This window comes from Cebus imitator, unplaced genomic scaffold, assembly GCF_001604975.1.
Source record: "Cebus imitator isolate Cc_AM_T3 unplaced genomic scaffold, Cebus_imitator-1.0 Scaffold56, whole genome shotgun sequence".
NCBI classification, from domain to species: Eukaryota; Metazoa; Chordata; class Mammalia; order Primates; family Cebidae; genus Cebus; species Cebus imitator.
In genome coordinates, this window is record NW_016107371.1 from 2,472,364 (window position 1) to 2,492,178 (window position 19,815).

Below are 19,815 nucleotides of genomic sequence, written 5' to 3' on the forward strand. Positions count from 1 at the left end.
CATCTCAAAAAACCACTTTCTTTGCTCATCTATAAAAAGTAACTCTTTATCCATTAAAGTTTGATCATGAGACGGCAGCAATTTAGTCACATCTTCAAGCTCCACTTCTAATTCTAGTTCTCTTCTTATTTCTACCAGTTCCTTCTTCCACTTCAACCCTGAACACCTTGAAGGTCATCCATGGGGGTTGCAATCAACTTTCTCCAAACTCTCTTTTATGTTGACTTTTTTTTTTTTTGAGACAGTGTTTCACTTTGTTGCCCAGGCTAGAGTGCAGTGCCACAATCTCAGATCACTGCAGCCTCAACTTCCCAGGCCCAAGCCATCCTCCTGCCTCAGCCACCCAAGTAGCTGGGATTACAGGTACCTGCCACCATGCTTGGCTAATTTTTTTATTTTTAGTAGAGAGGGAGTTTTGCCATGCTGGCCAGGCTGATCTTGAACTCCTGACCCAAGGTGATCCACCCCTGTCAGCCTCCCAAAGTGCTGGGATTTCAGGCATGGGCCACTATGCCTGGCCAATTTTCGTATTTTCAGTAGAGATGGCATTTTGCCATGTTGGCCAGGCTGGTCTTGAACTCCTGGGCTCAGGAGATCTACCCACCTCAGCCTGCCAGAGTGCTGCAATTAAAGGTGTGAGCCACTGCATCCAATCAATAATGCTTCCTTCTTCAGAATGAGTATTATTCTGTATATACACTATAGAACAGTGTAGTGGTTTGAGAAAATGGCCTTTGCAGTCTAACATATCTGAATTCGAATCCTGGCTCAGTCATTTACTAACTCTGTTATTTAAATTCTGAAAGCCTCAGTGTATAAGTCTGTAAAATAAGGTATGTTGATATTTTGACCTCCGATGAATTATGAATGTTCTTCATAGCATGTAGAATGGTGAATCCTTTCCAGAAGGTTTCAATTTACTTTCCCCAGATCTATCAGATGAATCACTCTCTCTGGCAGCTAGAACCTTACAAAATTTGTTTCTTAAATAATAAGATTTGAAAGTCAGAATTACTCCTTGATCGATGGGCTGCAGAACAGATATTGTGCAAGCAGGCATGAAAACATTAATCTTCTTGAATATTTCCATGAGAGCTCTTGGGTGACCAGATGTATTCCCAATAAGCAGTAATATTTCTTTTTTTCTGAGCAGTAGGTCTCAAGAGTGGGCTTAAAATATTCAGTAAGCCATGCTGTAAACAGATGTGCTGTCATCCAGACCTTGTTTTTCCATTTATTGAGCAGAGGCAGAGTGGATTTAGCATAATTCTTAAGGGCCTTGCGATTTTTGGAATGGTAAATAATAACTGGCTTCAACTTAAAGTCAACACTGCATTAGCCTTTAAAGAGAGAGTCATTCTATCCATAAAAGCTTTGAAGCAGGCATTGACATCTTCTCTCTAGGTATGAAAGTCTGAGATGACATCTTCTTCTGACATAAGGTGGTTTAGTCGCCATTGAAAATCTGTTATCTAGTGTAGCCACTTTCATCAATAATCTTAGTTAGATATTTTGGATAATTTGCTGCAGCTTCTCCATTAGAACTTGCTGCTTCATTTTTATATTATACAGATGGCTTCTTTTCTTAAACCTCATGAACCAACCTCTGCTAGCTCTGCAGCTTCCTCACCTTTCTCAGCCTTTCTAGAATTGAAGTGAATTAGAATCTTGTTCTGGATTAAGCTTTTGCTTAAGGGAATGTCATGGCTGGTTTGATCTTCTATCCAGACCACTCACTTTGTTCGTATCAGCAATAGGGCTGTTTTGCTCTCTTACCATTCGTGTGTTCACTGGAGTAGCACTTTTAATTTCCTTCAAGTACTTTTCCTTTGCATCACAATTTTGCTAGCTGTTTGGCACAAGAGGCCTAGCTCTCAGCCTGTCTCAGCTTTCAATGTGCCTTCTTCACTAAGCTTAATCATTTCCAGCTTTTGACTCAAAGTGAGAGATATGTGACTCTTCCTGGCACTTGAACATTTAGAGGTCACTGTAGGATTATTAATTGGCCTACTTTCAATATTGTTGTGTGTCTGGGAGTAGGAAGGCCCAAGGAGAGGGAGACAGATGGGGAACAGTCAGTAGGTGGAGTAATCAGAACATACTCAACATTTTTCAAATAAGTTCATCATCTTCTATGGGCGTGGTTCACGGTGTCCCTAAACAATTAAATAGTAACATTAAAGATCACTGATAACAGATCATCGTAATAGATATAATAAAAATAAAAAAGTTTTAAATATTGTAAGAATTACAAAATGTGACACAGAGACGTGAAGTAAGCACAGATCACTGGGAAAACGGCACCAACGACTTGTTCTATGCAAGGTTTCCAGAAATCGTCCATTTGTAAAAAGCACAGTATCTATGAAGGACAATAAAGCAAAGTACAATGAAATGAGGTGTGCCTGCACTAACTTATATTCCCACTAGTAGTGTGCCAAGTTTCCCTCTGGTCCACATTCATCTCCTCATGTTGATAGTAGCCATCATAAGAGGTATAAGATGTTTCTCATAGTGGTTTTGATTTGCATTTCCCTGATGATTAGTGATGTTGAGCATCTTCTCATATACCTTTTATTTGAATGTTTTATGTGGTAAAACATCTATTCAGGTTCTTTGCCTATTTTTTAGTTATTTGTTCTTTGGTTTTTTTTTTTTTTTTTTTTTTTTTTTTTTTTTTTTTTTAAGTTGTGTGGGTTCCTTATATATTTCAGATATTAACTCCTTATAAGATATGCAGTTTGCAAATACTTTATCCCAGTCCATAGGATTGTCTTTCCATTCTGTTGATTGTTTCCTTTGTTGTGCAGAAGCTTTTTAGTTTGATGTAGTTCTACTCATGAAATTTTACTTTTGTTGCCTGTGCTTTTGATGTCATATCCAAAAAAGTTATTGCCAAGACCAATGTCAAAGAGCTTTTCCCTTATGTTTTCTTCTAGGAGTTCTATAGTTTTGGTTGTAATATTTAAGCCTTTAATATGTTTCAGTTATTTTTGTATACTGTATAAAAGGGCCCAATTTCATTTTTTTGCATGTGGATATCTAGTTTTTTTCCAACATAATTTATTAAAGAAACTAACTTTTCCCCATTGTATATTCTTGGTGAACTTGTCAAAGATTAGCTGATTCTATATACACATAGGCTTATTTCTGGGCTCTCTCTACTGTTCCACTGTTCTTATACCAGCACCATACTAGTTTGATTACTATAGTTTTGTAATACAGTTTGAAATCAGACAGTGTGATGCCTCTAGTTCCGTTCCTCTTTCTGAAGATTTCTTTGGCTACCTAGGGTCTTTTGTGGTTCCATATGACTTCTGGGATTATTTTTTCTATTTCTGTGAAAAATGCCATTGAAATTTTGATATAAATTGCATCAAATCTATGGATTGCTTTGGGTACTATGGACATTTTAACAATATTAATTCTTCTAATACATTTGTTTTTAATTTTAAAGATCAGAGTTATTAGCAACCCATGATCCACAGTTGGTATAAAGTTGGTTTTACATATCAAAGTAAATTAATTTAGTTATTTTGTATAAATTACTAAATTGGAGCAAGAAGTCCCTTTCTAGATGCTTACAAGCTTTATAAAGGGAAAATACTATTTCTAATATTTGGCTTAACATGGCTGCTTTGGTTGAAAAAAAGGATAATATATTAAATATTTAAAATGACCAGATGGTGAATTTGAAGCCACTAAAAACAAACCCAGCAAGGCAAACTCACAGCCATAAAATGTAACTCAAAGCATTCGTAGAGTTAAGGCTGTTTTTCTTTAGCATTATGAATCTCTTTATTTGCAATGACTATACCAGAACCCCAAAGAGGCAATCTTATATATCAAACTGTCATTAAAATATGTGGCTCTTTCCTGCAGTATCATGTTACTACTACATTGAAAATTTTATTTTTCCAGTAATACTAGAGATAGTAATTAGAAAATCTATTATTTCTGGCCAATCATAATAGATACAACAATAATGGACACAACCCAAAGGTTAATTGCTACTACAAACACTGCAGCAATTAGCTTTTAGAGCAGGGAGTGACAGGGAATGTATTTCAAGCGAAAGTTAGTTTTTAAATAGAAACCATTCTCTATGTCATGTGGATAGACTCCCCTAAATTAAGATAGTGCATGATCAAATTCACAATGTTACTTGGAGGGAGGGAAGCCATGGTAGAGCTTTCAAGGGTTAGGGAAAGAAGTACTTGGGAGAGAACTTCAGGAGGGAAGGGGTTCATGCCACTGGAAGTTCTAACTGCTTCCTCCCAAGTTCCTCTTTCCTTCTGTACTCTTCTATAACCCTGCTCAGCCCAGCCTCCTCCAGCTGGGGTCCCTCCACTGCTGTTTGTTCCTCAAACTGCTAATGCCTCAGCAACAGGTCAGTGGTCACAAGCAGGCCTATCCCCTAGCATGTGTGCAGTGCTTAAGTAGGACTACAAAGGACGACACCATGCTATATGTCTACAGAGCTAAAATTCATATATCAAACTAACAAGCTGCTACTTGAAATATGTTGTATCCTCCTACCTTGAAAAAAATATACCTTTATAAAGACAAAAATGTTTCTAATGTGTAAAGCTATGTTTTAATGAGTAGGCAAAATATCAAAGGCAGATAAATTTGATTATTATTGCATATGTTTGCATAGTCTGGTGATAGGCTGGAAATGTTTGGGTAAGTAATTAAATAAAAACATACACAGTTCATGAATTTCATATTTACCCCGGTGAAATTTACTTTCTTCCCTTCATTTCAGCTAAACCCCTTAATTATATTGTCATAATCAAAATTTTCATATAGCCAGTATTCCATGAATACTAATGCCAAATTATATAACTTTCCTGAATTATTGTAGCTCTCGGGATTTTTCAAATTGATTTTAACTTGGAGAAACTTTCTGCTAAGGCAGTAGCAACTGGAATTAGCAATAAAATTCTTAAAGTAATACCTATTTTTTAAAATGAGAAATTAAGGTTTCTACTGTGGCTTGTTACTCTGTTCTAACAATAAAAAACTGGACAAACTGAAAATCAACAGCTCTTCCTAGATCTATCAGAGAAGTGAGGACACAGATCATGCCCCTGCCTCCAACACTGGAGAGACAAACAGGCAGATACAGAGAATCACAATTTCCTAGAGCAGAAACCCACCAGCAGAAACCTCCAGGGGCACGAGTACAGAGTAGGAAGACCAGAACTGTAACTGATGAACTGCTAGAGGCTCAGCATAGTTAAGACTATGAGTTTAAAACTCCAGGGGGCCGTGGTGGCTCATGCCTGTAATTCCAGCACTTTGGAAGGCCTAGGCTGGCACATCACGAGGTCAGGAGATTGAGACCATCCTGGCCAACATGGTGAAACCTTGTTTCTATTAAAAATACAAAAATTGGCTGGGTGTGGTGGTAGGTGCCTGTAATCCCAGCTACTTGGAAGGCTGAGGCAGGAGAATTGCTTGAACCTAGGAGTCGGAAGTTGCAGTGAGCCAAGATTGCGGCACTGCACTCCAGCCTAGCAACAGAGCCAGACTCTCTCTCAAAACAAACAAACAAACAAACAAACAAACAAACAAAAAACTCCAAGGGGCCTAGTCTTTGGAGGGCACGCCCACACTTTTATAAGTTTTACCTGCAGGAGCTCTCCCAGGTTCTCTCAGTGAAAATCAGAGAAAAATCACCTCCTACATCCAATAGGGAGAGGTGAAAAGTAACTATTTTGAAATACGTCAAAATATTCTGCTCTTTTTCAGATTCTGGAGAGGATGCGGAGAAATAGGAACACTTTTAAGCACCATTGGTGGAATTGGTTAGGACAACCATTGTGGAAGACAGCGTGGCGATTCAAGGATCTAGAATCTGAAATACCATTTGACCCACCAATTCCATTACTGGGTATATACCCAAAGGATTATAAATTACAGATCAGGTGTAAACACTTGTAAAGAACTTGGCACTATTTGACTTACAGCCAGTGCTAAATTAACGTTAGCCATCATTACAACTATTGTCATTCCTATATTGTGAGGACACTATGCCCCTGAAAGATTAGGGTAATTTAATATCTATAATAGAGCTGGTACCCAACACTAGGTTGATTTCCACAGCAATTCAACTTCCTATTAGGGTTTTGCATCAATAAACTGTAGGACCCGCCAGGGCTGGAATCCCACTGCTACCTGAGCATCCAGTTGGTGACCAGGCTCTCCGAATTAATAAAAGGATTTGTTGTTGTTTTCATAGCAGTTGTCCAGGAAGCCTTCCAGACGCGGTTAGCGAGAGGGGGCTCAGCCTTGTGTCTCGGGGGCCGTAACAGACGGCAAAGTGGAGGCGGCTTCCTGGCCCCACAGCCGGACCTCGGCACCTCGAGTTCGTTCACCCGGGCCGGGTGCTGGCTGGCTGCAGGGTCAGGCCCGGCTGCGCAGCGCAGGCGGAGCCCGGGCGCAGGGCCAGTCCCACCGCCGCCGCCGCCGCCGCGAGCCCGGACCTGCCCGCCCGACCTGGCGGCGCAGTCTCGCGGGATCGCTCAGCTCTCGCTCCCCGTGTGGTTCCCGAGGCGGCTCCAGTCCCCTACGCTCCCCGGAGCCGTCTCAGTTCGCTGTGGGGACGGTGGGCTGGACGGAGACCGGAAGGGAGAGCGGCCTTCGACCGCCGCCCGAGGTGAGACTCCCACAGCCGGGACCTGGCAGGGACCGGGCGGGTGCCGGGGGAAGCGGGGCGGGCCTCGAGGGGCGCGGCGCGGGGGCGGCTAGGATGAGGCGCGCCGCGAGCCGCAGGTGCTGGGGAGGCGGCGGCGGGACGGCCCGCTCACGAGTTTCCTCCGAAGCGGGAACCGGCTCTGAAAGGCGATGCCGGGGCCCCGCGGCGCCGCGCGGGCCAGGGACGCTGCTGCTTGGCTCTAGGCCTGGGGCAGGTGCCCGGGTGTGGGGCGCTGGCAGACCGGGTACAGACCAGCGTGTGTGGGACGCGGGTAATTCGTAATCCGGGGCCCACAGCTGTCGCCCTCCCACCGGGACAGATTTGCGCACTTTCCTTTCGACGGCCGCACTACACCCCACTACAGCCAGTGAAAACTGCAATGTTGCTCCTCCGCTGGAGGAATCATAAAAGTCTCCGTCTAGTTGGCCTTTTGAAAACCGAGGAAACTACGTACTCAGAAGACTGCCAGAGTCTTTTACAAGTTTAAGAACTCTTTGGGTCTTAAGGAATTTCCCAGGGCCTTAGTTTTCTTGTGCTTAATAAGACAGGGGCCCTTAGATTGTATGATTAATCCTTTAAAATTTAATTCGAATCACCAGCGTTCCCTTTTTCCTCCGTCTTACTCTTGCCATACCTCCTTTTAACCCTGTGTTCCATACAAGCACCAACCTCCTAGCATCGGTTCCCTAGAGGTGTAGCTTCCTCTGTGCAAATGATATAGTCCATGCCAAGGCAGGTGGGAGATTATCTCGCGAGGACAGAATTTTCCATTGTTTTTCCAGTGTTTGTTACCTGGGATGAAAATCTTAACTCTGCACTTTGACTCTCCAGTTGAGTTTATGACAAATGTTGCTGATACACCCTCTTCGTTGTTTTTACAGTAATTGAGCCAGGACTCATTTTCTGGAAAACCGCTACCTTCAAAATGGTAAAATAGTGAAATGAGGAATTTAAACATTTTACTTTTGGATGGGTATCTTCTGAGAATGAAAAGAATGATTCATCCAAGCCATGTGGTAAAATCAGGAATTTGAAGAAAATGAAAATGTTTACATTTTGGTTGACGTGTATTTTTCTACCCCTCGTAAGAGGGCACAGTCTCTTCACCTGTGAACCAATTACTGTTCCCAGGTGTATGGAAATGGCCTACAACATGACATTTTTCCCTAATCTCTTGGGTCATTATGACCAGAGTATTGCCGCGGTGGAAATGAAGGTGAGTAGTGCCTCATACCTTTATTGAAAAGTAGTTTACTCTGTTCTACAGTAAACTAGTAATGTGACTTCTTTTTAAACAGAGCCGATTTCTTCAGGTTGTGTACAAATCATGTTTTGAAAAGTCCTTTTGAAAACTAAATTCCTCTGCTGACTTACGTTTTGTGCCATTGAGTAGATTCGCTTAAATAGGGTTCATTTTATATAATGAAGTATGGTTACAGATGATTTCTAAATACCTTGTACCTGGAAAATATTTTGCTTTCCTGAATCAAGTATGATAGGTCCTCTAGAAATGTGAATTCTGAATTTTTTTCTAATTCACTGAACATGTAATCTTTATTGCCTGGACGAAAAGTGAAGGAATCTACATGTTTTTAAAAGTAGTCATAAAATTCACTTGGTACAGTTTTCCAGAAGCAAATAAATTATCAGAATATTTTGTTGCTATAGACTGTATTTTAAGGCTATTACAAAGTCACTTTTTAGTGACCAAAAAGTGACTTTGTTTTCTAAGCCTAGCACTTAAATGTTCTTTAATACTTGTTAAAAGAAACCACTTGTTGAGGGAGGAGTACAGTGACACTAAAGATTGCCTTAGGTGCCCCAGTTAACCTGTCTCTGGTTTAGAGATATGCAAATAACTAGGGAGTGTGGGAAGAAAGCTACCTGTATAGACAGGAACCTGTCTTCCTATGCAGATTTGTTAGGTTAAGTCTACTGAAGAAAACTAGACACATGCATTGTTTTTATAGTTTTTTTTTCTCCAGAAAAACTGAGGATAGTAAAGGCTTTTTTCCCTCAGATTGTTAGGAGAGGAAATCCCTGCAAATTTAATGTAGATACTATTTTTAAAATTGATTAGATTTGATTTTGCAGCTTTGAAAGTCTTCTATTGTTGTTCAGTTGAATAGTTGTCTGAGTGCCTCATTGTGGACTCATGTCTGGAATAGGAAAGCTTGTAAATAATAAGTAGATGTTGTTTAAAAGGGTAGTACAGATTATATTATTGTTGAGTGGTTTTTTCAAACCGATGCAAGATGTCCTTTTGAACACTGAACAAATGAGGCACTGAGACTTTCATTAATCAGAACCATTTTGATGGTTCAATCTGATTCAAAAAAATATACATATATATATATATAATGGGAACACTGTGAAGCAATAATTATATCTTTCATTCGCTTTTTCTCTGATGACGTGTTTTATGTGTTCATGTTTTAATAGTGTTCCTAAATTTTTTTTAATCTGATTTCCTTTGTATGTAGTAACTACATACATTTTAAGGTTTTTGGGTTTTCTTTTAGAGAGGGGATCTCACTATGTTGCCCAGGCTGGTCTCCCAAACTCCTAGGCTCAAGTGGTTGTCCTGCCTCAGCATCCCAAGGATTACAGGCATGAGCCACTGCATCTGGCGGACCATTTTAAGTTTGATGCTAACAGTGACCTTATAAATTAATATCATCTAGACTCAAGAGAGTTGCATTCTTGCTATTAAATGCCTGTAATTATAAGATGGTAACAACTAGCTTTGTTCTACACATGTCTTTTCGAAACCAATTGTTTTTTACTTTCAAAAAAGAAATTGACCCAGGTAGTTTTGTGTCTGGATGTTATCAAGAAGGCTTTTTATTCTTATCTCTTTTATGTGATTGCTAACACTACCAGTCTCTTCATTATATAATTTTCCATGTATAACCAACCTTTCTCATAGCCTTTACTAATGACTTTTTTTTTCTGTAAATCATACTTCAGTAAATTTAAGGATACAAAAGAAGAAAGCTATCAAGAAGTCACAATGCCAGCATTAACCTAAGTCTACAGAAGAAAGGAAGGGGAAATGAAAAGGCAAAAATAATGTCAGCCTGGGCCAGACTTTTAATCCCTATATGTAATTTTTTCGTCTATAGTGTTGTATTTTTCCTACTGCCCCATTCCTGTTTATCCATATACTGTAGTATTCTCTTTTAGCTCCTGTGCTTGAATGCCGCAAATCCTATAATCTGAGAGTTGTAAGTGACCCTAAAGATCATACAGAGCTTCTTAACCTTTTTGTGTCATTTACCCCTTCTCAGAATAAGAGAAGTTTTAATATTTAAATAAATAAAATGGGTGGATTATAAAGGAAACAAATTATATTGAAATATACTTATAGCTAAGGTAAGGAACCCCTGAACCCTTCATTATACAGGTGAAGAAACTGAAATTCAGGGAAGTTATGATTTGTCCAAGGTTTGAGCACTCTGAATTGATAGTCTTCTCTGCCTACATGGACCATAATGTCATCTTTGACTGGTTGTTTTAGGCCTTGTCCTTATTGGATAAACAAGATAATATTTCTTATGATTTGGAATGCAATGTATGAATTTCAGACTTTGCTACCTCTTTGCGTAGTTCATTTAGATAAAAATGAAACTGGGTGATTGTTACCTCTATTTAGTTCTGTCCCTCTTTTTCCCACCTCTCCTAAGTGTCTTGAATACAAAGTCTTGTTAGACCAAAAATAAAATCCCCGTAGCGCACACCTGTAGTCCCGTCTACTCTGGAGGCTTAGGTGGGAGGATCACTTAAGCCCAAGAGTTGGAGGCTTCAGTGAGCTGTGATCATTCCACTGTACTCCAGTCTGGGCCATAGAGTGAGACCTCAACTCAACAAAACAAACAAAAACAACAACAACAAAAAGCAAAAGTGAATTCCCTAAGCTTCAGTCTCTTTAGTGGTGCCACAATGATTTTATTATAATGTAAATTTGTGCAGTCCACTTTAGGGTTAAAATCCTTCATCACTTTCCCTAAAGCTGGAAAAATAAAGATCTGATTCTAGAGCACCCTAGGCTCTTTATGTGGGACCCTGCCTTCTCGTCCAGTCTCCCATCTCGTACCTTCCCACATTGCACACTCTGCTTCAGCCAACTGACCTGTTTGGAGAATTCAAATCCATATTGCTCTCTGTCACCTCTGTATCTTTACACACACTGTATCTTCTGGTGGGCCATCTGTCTACCTACCTTTCTTCGCCTGCTCAGTTCCTTCAAGTCTCAGTTAAAGCAATAACTGTTTTCAGTGAACCCTTCTTTCACCTTTTTCCTGAGCATATTTAATCAGCTGACTCTATACCCCTACAGTACTTAAAATGTACAGTTCTTATACTTAATCATGCTGTTTTACAGTGATCTGCATGTCTCTAGATTGAGAGTTTGTTGAAGATAGGGATGGTGTTTTCTTCATCTCTATCACTAATACCAAGTACAAAGCCTCTGAGCATGGTAGAGGCTCCATAAAAGCTAAATGAGGAAAAAGGTGGTATTTTATGTCCCAAAAAGTCAGCAAAGGGGATTTTCCCTCCCAATCTTTACCTTCCACTTCTATCATCTACAGTGTCCAAATGAAAGCATACTAATATTTTTAGGTGGTTTATGTATCATTCTTTTTCATTCTGTCTGAGCCTAGCTAATGAAATACATCAGTTGACATCCTCTATATTGTTTCCCACATTAGCTCTACACATATTCATCAGAATTTATTTAAAGAATTTAATTTTTAACAATTTCTAGTTATTTATATCGAGTGAAGGAATTCAACTTTTGATTGGACCATTGGATTATAAACTATATGAGTCTTTTTTTTTTCTAACATTGTACTTTATTTAGTCTTCAATTGTATGGTCCAATCGAGTACTAAATTATAGCTGGATATAACTTGGCTTTTACTAGAAATGTGTTTTTTAGCTTCTCTAAAGATTGGATTGGGTTTTACACCTCCAACCCAATTGCCTTTAGTTTCTGCTGGTACCTGTTGAATGTCCAGGGTTCTCTGTGAATTAGTGTTAGGATGAGGGGCTGAAGAATTGCCTGATGGCTATGGCAACGAATTGTACTCTCTTAGCCACCAAGAATTCCATATAACTCAAGAGATCTATCTCATTCCTTTTTTGTTCCTAGTTTTCATTTTGTGACAGCTAGCATGTTTTACAGAATTTAAGCCTTTATGGTCATTTTTAATCTATGATTGTATGAGACGACTTAGAGCAATGGTTCTTAAACTTTAGTTCTTGGACCAGCAATTTGTGAGCTTGTTGGAAATGCAAGTTCACAGACTTCTATCCCAATCTACTAAATCATGATCTCTGAAGATGGAGCCCAGCTGTGGTTTCACAAGCTGTCCAGGTGTTTCTTATAAGTGTTAAAGTTCAAGACCCACTGGTTTAGAAGTTTGGATTGCAAATTTTTATTGTAAAAGACCAAATTATTTTGGCTTTGCAGACCATAGAGTCTGTCACAGCTATTCAACTTTGAAATTGTAGCACAGAACCAGTCACAGACAATATGCCAACAAATGAGTGGGGCTGTGCTTCAATAAAACTTTATTTACAAAAACAAGCAGTGGGCTATATTTGGTCCAATGGCTACAGTTTGCTCAACCTTGGTTTAAAGTACTTGAAAATGTTTTAAGGATAGTTTGGAATGTAATAAGTGAACATTATTGTGCATTCTTATGTTAATACATTACCTGAGTTATATGTTACTTATTTTCCACATAAATTTTTTAAAGTAAAATTTATCACAAACCAAAGAATCTGACTGGGATATCTTGGTTCTTTAGTTTTGTTTCAGAGGTTGCTTAAAATAAGGGACTTCAGTCTTTTTCCTTATTTTATTATGTGAACCTGAAATCATTTGTGTTACAAAGAGTTAATTTACAATTCTGCATAGTAACTGGCCTTTGTAATGAAAAGGATGTACAGTCTAACTCTCTCAAGTGGAAAAACAAATGGCTGCTGGTTTTCCATTGTGTTCCTTTTGTTTCATATCTAGAGCATTGTTTCACAAATTGTGAGGTTGAGGTCCCTTGAGAGACTGATTTCATCCAGAAAGAGCTGAGACTGATCTAGGGTAAATGGAAACAGGAATGTTGTATTTTTCTATTTCAATTGCCTTCATTGAGGCCTAGGCAAAAGCAAGGTCACGTATTGTGTTTAGAACAGCAAGTGGTCATTCCCCTTTTAAACAGTCTAAAGGGAAGTGAGCCAAAAAAAAAAAAAAAAAAGCCTTTACTTTCCACCTGTTAATAATGTACTATTAGAATGTCTCTATTCAGTTAAACTGGATACACAGACTTCTAAGGAAAATATGTATTTCTGTTGTATAGTGGCTTTTATGACTTTTCATTTTTCTGTTTTTAGAAGAGTCCAGCCCCTTTCTTCTTTTACCTTTCTTCCATCCTCTCTACCTCATATGCTCTTACACAAAGAAAAAAAATGTTTAGTGAGATTAGCCTGTTTGTTTTTCAGGAAAGACTGTCTGAAAATAACTGTAGCTATTCTGAAAGTAAGATATTAATCATATAAAATGAAATAAATACTGAGAAGTGTTCCAAGCCAGTTGCGTGTATGATGACTACTGTTGTGTTTTAAAGGTAGAAACCTTCCTTTGTGATGATGTGTTGCAGTAGTAAGGAAAGTATCTTAACCGCTTCTTGTAAATCTGCAGAACACAGATTTATAGACAGGCCTGTATGTGAAGAGAAAGTATATTTCTCCTGGGAGGCTCTGCTGATAGGCACAAGGTTTCTAGTCTATTCCCTAGTATTCCATGGGAAAACTCTTGTGGTTATTTCCTTTCCCAGTAAGCTGGCATGTAGATCATGAAGCTTTATTACTCTAGGTTATATATTTGTCATATGTTCATTCATATTTGTTGAATACCTGAATGTGTAGCTTTCCCACAATTACAGTTTTTCAAGTTCTAAGGGTTAACATTAAAAAGGCAATTGATTCTTTGCTAGACCGATTACTTTGTAGTGTCAACCAGTTAATATATATGTTTGTTTAATTTCCAAAGGAAATCTCTTTTGGAGAAATGATATAAATTTTCTAATGGTTCCTGGCAAGAAATAGTTTAAAAGTAAGTTTTCCGTTATGGAAATAATGCAAATTCCTGTTTTTTATTCTCTTGTATTCCAGGCTCCCTTTACATTTTTTAAAGAAGCCGATTTGCCTGAGATTGATCTCATTCATTAAAATAAGTATCACAATTTGCACCACTTTCTTATACAGTAGTCCCTTGACATTCTCAAAGAATTTACTCAAGACTTTGTAACCGCTTTAACAGTATTTGCCCAGTGAGGTGTAATTGAAAACATTTAAGGGCCCCTTTAGACTTTAGTGAGCTTGCTGCTTTGCTAAGCTTCATCACTTTTTTTCAATCACATTTTAGATTTCTTTCACTCAGTTTTCATCACTCTCACTGTAAATCGACTTTGTTTTTGGTGCCAATTCAGAGCAAGAAATATAGCTTTTCTCACTGCGTGAGAGTTACTGTGTATATCACCATGAGTAGGAAGCACAAATCCTGAGCTTAGGATCAGATGCTTTGCAGTCACTTGGTCTTGTTCACTGGTGATATGGCTTGCTTCCGTGTACCAGTGGAATTCTCATTCATGCTTCAGAAAAGTGACAAACATTTATATATCCCATATTTTCAGTACTCAAGGAGGCAAGGCACTGCCAAGATACTGCCACAGGACCACTCTGCTTAGGCTATGCTTTATATATTTTTAAGAAATGAAACACTTCTTCTTTTGATCCCTCTCAATTAAAATTCTAGCCCAGACTTTCTCTTCAGGATCTTATGTGCCACCAACCCCAGGCCCATATTATGGTTCCTTCCATTATCATATCATTATAGCATCAGGAGCTAGCTGGTCCTTTCCCTGTATATCTCACTGAGACCAGCTAGTGTTTATTCATTCAACAACTATTTGAATGCCTAAATAAATAAATATTTGAGAGACTGTTCAGGTACTCGACATACAGCAATGCACAAATAGGTCTATGTGCCCTCATAGAATTTATATTCTGGTGGAGGAAATGTAAAACAACCTATCTGTTTTGGTCATTGTACTTTCATTGCTAGTTTTTTACAAAGGCTTATTAGATTACTTTTTTGCCCTTGTTTACTCATTTCCAAAAAATACCTTTAGACCTATTTTAGTATTATTTTGCCCTGATCATTCCTTCATTGATTTTATATAGCTCTTAATTCTTTTAACTCTGAAAAAGGAGCCTCCTTTCCTTGTGTTCTAAGGTTTTTTTTTTTTTTTTTTTTTTTTTTTTTTTTTTTTTTTTTTTTTTTTTTTTTTTTTTCTTTTCACCTTAGAGTACCTAGATTGATTAAGCAGAAAAGGAATTGATAATAAGAGTAGCAGATAGCTCATAGAAGGGACACACTACAGCTAAGATGCTGGCACAGGTGTAGTCTACTTGGGAACTTATAAACGGGATTTCAGTGAGGACAAGTCTTGGATGGAAAGGATCCAGAATACTTAACCTGACACTAGATAGTTGGATGATCCTGCTGGGACCTGAGACTGTATTGAGGGCTTAAGGTTGGTTGCTGCTCTGTTTCTGGCAAATGAACTATTCAGCAATAGCCAGATCACCTGAGGAAGGAGAAGTCTATGCTATTGGATCTGGTCTGGGCACTCTTCTGCCACCATGGCCCTTTTGTTCCTGAGTCTGTTAAGCGTATACTGGTGTAACTAAAGAAAAGGCTGATTGACATCCACAGAGTAGATTATTTAGTCTACACATTTAAGAGTCCCCCTCTGTCTTGGGGCTTTTGGGTTTGCATTCACATGCAAAATTTTTTTTGACATTATGGGCCCATTTTAGTCCAGTCACATACTGCTTTTCCAGACTCCTAATACCAGTCTTCTAGAGCTCTTCCAAGCTCTTGTTGCTTGCAAGTCCCTATCTTGTTATATCATTAGCTATAGCCGATTAATCAATGTTAACTTCTTACCTGAGACTATCTTTCTACTGATAACATAGACAGTGATTGAAGTTCTGCCTGCTAGGGCCACCTCTGAATGGAGTTATAATCCTATAGTAGCTCACTCTTGGCTGGGGCCAGCTTGTGTAAGTCAGGCTGTAATTGTTTCTTCATGAGTCATTTGGTCAAAGGGAACTCTCATTGAAGCCATAGGTGTGTTTTAAGGAATGGATTGTAATATGGCAGAAGCAGGCATTCTGAGAATGTGAGCAATGTGCTACTTTCCCATATCTTTGAGATCTGCTCAGTCACTTGAAGATGGAATGCAATTGGGTACATCTGCCATCACGAGTAGGTGAGTTCAGTAACACTCAGTTCATCAAGAGGTAATTTGGCTTGATGATCTCTAGATGTTCTCTCCTTGTATTTAGTTTCTATGAGGAACTAGTAGCAAAAACCAAGGTCCCTTTTAATTATGTAGCGTTAATCTCATTTGCACTTGTATCTTACCATGGCATCTAGGGTACGTGTCTGGCCACATCAGCTTTATGTCTTCCATAAGATAGATTAGTGTGATGTCCTGTGAAGTTGGTAATATGTTTCACTGACAGTTAAATTGAGGTACAGAGCTGAACGGTTGATGTTCCCCTAAGGCCATAGCTCTTAAACTTTGGTGTGCGTCAGAATCATCTGAAGGGCTTATTAAAACACAGATCACTGGCTCCATCCCTGAGTTCCTGAATCAATAGGTCTGCAATGGGATGGAAAAATTCCACAAATTTGTGGGGGATGCTGGTGCTGCTCACTCAGGGCCCACTCTTTGGGAACCACTGTGTAAGGCAAGTTGGCAAAGATGTTCTGCTGTCCCTGCTGGGTGAAAACAAATTGCTTTTGTAGAAGAAAGAATTTGCAGGCTTAGAGAGGCATACAAGGTGCCTGAGCTTTACTGATTTACTACAGGAAAGAGACCACATCTGGAGAATCACCTTAGCCAATTGAGTTAAGGTTGCTTAAGACAATCCACTGGAAAGTTAAAATGAGCAGGTGGTAGGAATTGCTACCCCTGAGTATGTCTCTAGTGGTGTTGTCAATCCCTGAAAATCCCTTTGGCCTGAAATATGTTTTTGATTTTCTCTCATGGTAGGGAGGGAGACCTCTAATGATTTTTGTTTGTCCCCTAACATAATAACATTTATCCAGGAAACAAATATGGTGATTATGCTTTTAATACAGCTATTTTAACTGTACATACATGGACTTGGAAAATTGCAGGGGGTTGGATTTTGGTCTCACTGAACCCCTGTCAACAGCTGTTTATCATCTTACCCCCAAAAGCCCAGCCTCTGAGTCTAGCACACTGAATCTAGAATCTCTGGGAAATAACCCCCTATCAGTATGTCTTAGCCGCATCTAAAATTGTATTCTTTCCTCCTCAATCTGTAACCCTCAAAAACCAATATAAATTAGCAGTCTTACAACTAGTTTTTTGGCCTTTTTTTCAGATTTGATTTTGACTTGATTTTCCCAAGCCATGCTGGGATGAAACTCTAGTTAGAGGTTGAGACATTGAAGAGTGGTGGGATGGGGCAGGGGGATATTTATTTTCTTCTTACAGAAAGGGTTTGCTGTTAGAGCTGCAGATTCAGAGCACTCTGTGATATCCTGAGCCTTGTCATGTGTCCCTACTGCAGAACTCTGGGTCTCACTGCTTCCTAGTTACAATATCACCAGGTCTTTTATGTGAATGGGAAGCAAATGAAACTGATATAATTTAGCCACCTGCAGATCAAACTGCTTGGTTTTCATCTCCTTAAGCCTTAAGTCCTTTTAGTCTGTGTGTGTTTGTGTGTGTGTGTGTGTGTGTGTGTGTGTGTGTGTTTCCTTTTGTTAGAGACAGGGTCTCACTATGTTGCCTGGGCTGGAGTACAGTGGCACAATCATAGCTCACCGCAACCTTGAACTCTTAGGTTTAAATGAGCCTCAGGCCTCAGCCCTGCAAGTAGCTGGGACTGTAGGGGTATGTGCATCCACTCCCTGATTTTTTTTTTTTTTTTTAGAGACACAGTCTTGCTATGTTGCCCACACTGGTCTCAAACTCCTGGCCTAAAGCAGTCCTTCCACCTTGGCCTCCCAAAGTGCTGAGATTACAGGCGTGAGCCACCATGCCCAACTTAGTGTTTTGCTCTACACGCCTTGAGTCAAAAATTCAGAGATGTCAGTTTGTCATTCTCTTCCTAAACCAAGCAGTACCATTAGAAGCCCTCACCGTACCCCACGATCTAAATAACTCATGCTCTTTATATTATTTTCCAGTTTTCTGGCAGCAGCCACTCATTTATCTCCCACAGCCTTGTATTCACTGGGCATATCATTCTAACATGTACAGAAAAGCTAAGCTAAAACCAAGCTAAGTGATTACAAGGATAACTTCATTCAGTTTGCCATGGGTTGCCAGATTTCCATCTCTAAATACTAATAGGTTGCTCACTGCCTTTGGCCATAGACCAGAAACCGAGTTCTAGAATTCCCCGTTTTGCTGAGATCACTTGTAAACCATTCTTTATGGTTTTTTTCTGTACTAGTCAGTCTACTTGGTTACAAACAACAGAAACCAATTCTTACTACACAGAAAATGGATGGATATTGGACATCTTGTAAGTTCAAAGGGAAGGCAGGAGAAACAGCCAATATCATACCGAATGGGCAAAAACTGGAAGCATTCCCTTTGAAATCTGGCACTAGACAAGGATGCCCTTTCTCACCATTCCTATTCAATATAGTATTGGAAGTTCTAGCCAGAGCAATTAGGTGAGAAAAAGAAATAAAGGGCATTCAGTTAAGGAAAAGAAGAAGTCAAATTGTTCGTGTTTGCAGATGACATGATCATGTATTTAGAAGACCCCATCATCTTAGCCCAAAACCTCAAGCTGATAAGCAACTTCAGCTAAGTCTCAGGATAAAAAATCAATGTGCAGAAATCACAAGCATTCCTATACACCAATAACAGACAAACAGAGAGCCAAATCATAAGCGAACTCCCATTTACAATTGCTACAAAGAGAATAAAATACCTAGGAATACAACTAACAAAGGACGTAAAAGATCCCTTCAAGGAGAACTACAAACCACTGATCAAGGAAATAACAGAGGGCACAAACAGACAGAAAAACATTCCATGCTCATAGGAAGAATCAATATTGTGAAAATGGCCATACTATCCAAAGTAATTTATAGATTCAATGCTATTCACATCAAGCTACCATTGACCTTCACAGAACTGGAAATCACTTTAAACTTCATATGGACCCAAAAGAGAGTCTGCATAGTCAAGACAATCCTAAGCAAAAAGAACAAAGCTGGAGGCATCACACTACCTGACTTCAAACTATACAACAAGGCTACAGTAATCAAAAACAGTATGGTACTGGTACCAAAACAGAGATATAGACCAATGGAACAGAACAGAGGTCTTGGAAACAATGCCACTATCTACAACCATCTGATCTTTGACAAACCTGACAAAAGCCATGGGGAAAGGATTTCCTGTTTAATAAATGCTGTTGGGAAAACTGGCTAGCCATATGCAGGAAGCTGAAAGTGGACCCCTTCCTTACACCTTATACAAAAATTAACTCCAGATGGATTAAAGATCTAAACATAAGAACGAATACCATAAAAACCCTAGAAGAAAACCTAGGCAACATCATTCAGGACATAGGCACAGGCAAGGACTTATGACTACAATACCAAAAGCAATGGCAATAAAAGCCAAAATAAACAAATGGGATCTAATTAAGAGCTTCTGCACAGCAAAAGAAACAGTTGTTAGAGTGATCTGGCAGCCAACAGGATGGGAAAAAAATTTTGCAATCTACCCATCTGACAAAGGGCTAATATCCAGAATCTACAAAGAACTAAAGCAGATTTACAAGAAAAAAGCAAACAAGCCCATTCAAAAATGGGCGAAGGATATGAACATACACTTTTCAAAAGAAGACATATATGATACCAATGAACATATGAAAAAATGCCCATCATCGCTGGTCATTAGAGAAATGCAAATCAAAACCGCACTGAAATACCATCTTACGCCAGTTAGACTGGCAATCATTAAAAAATCTGCAGA

At 39.2% G+C, this 19,815-nt stretch overlaps 1 protein-coding gene across 1 annotated transcript in view; it reads left to right on the plus strand.

Moving 5' to 3' along the window:
* Positions 1-6,481: 6,481 nt before the first annotated feature.
* Positions 6,482-19,815, plus strand: part of FZD6 (frizzled class receptor 6) — a 32,152-nt gene continuing 18,818 nt past the window's right edge. Inside the window, exons 1-2 of the mRNA XM_017528920.2 lie at positions 6,482-6,664; positions 7,585-7,919. Coding sequence (XP_017384409.1) covers positions 7,743-7,919 — 177 coding nt within the window. The 5' untranslated portion in view covers positions 6,482-6,664; positions 7,585-7,742. The remainder of the gene's footprint in view (positions 6,665-7,584; positions 7,920-19,815) is intronic.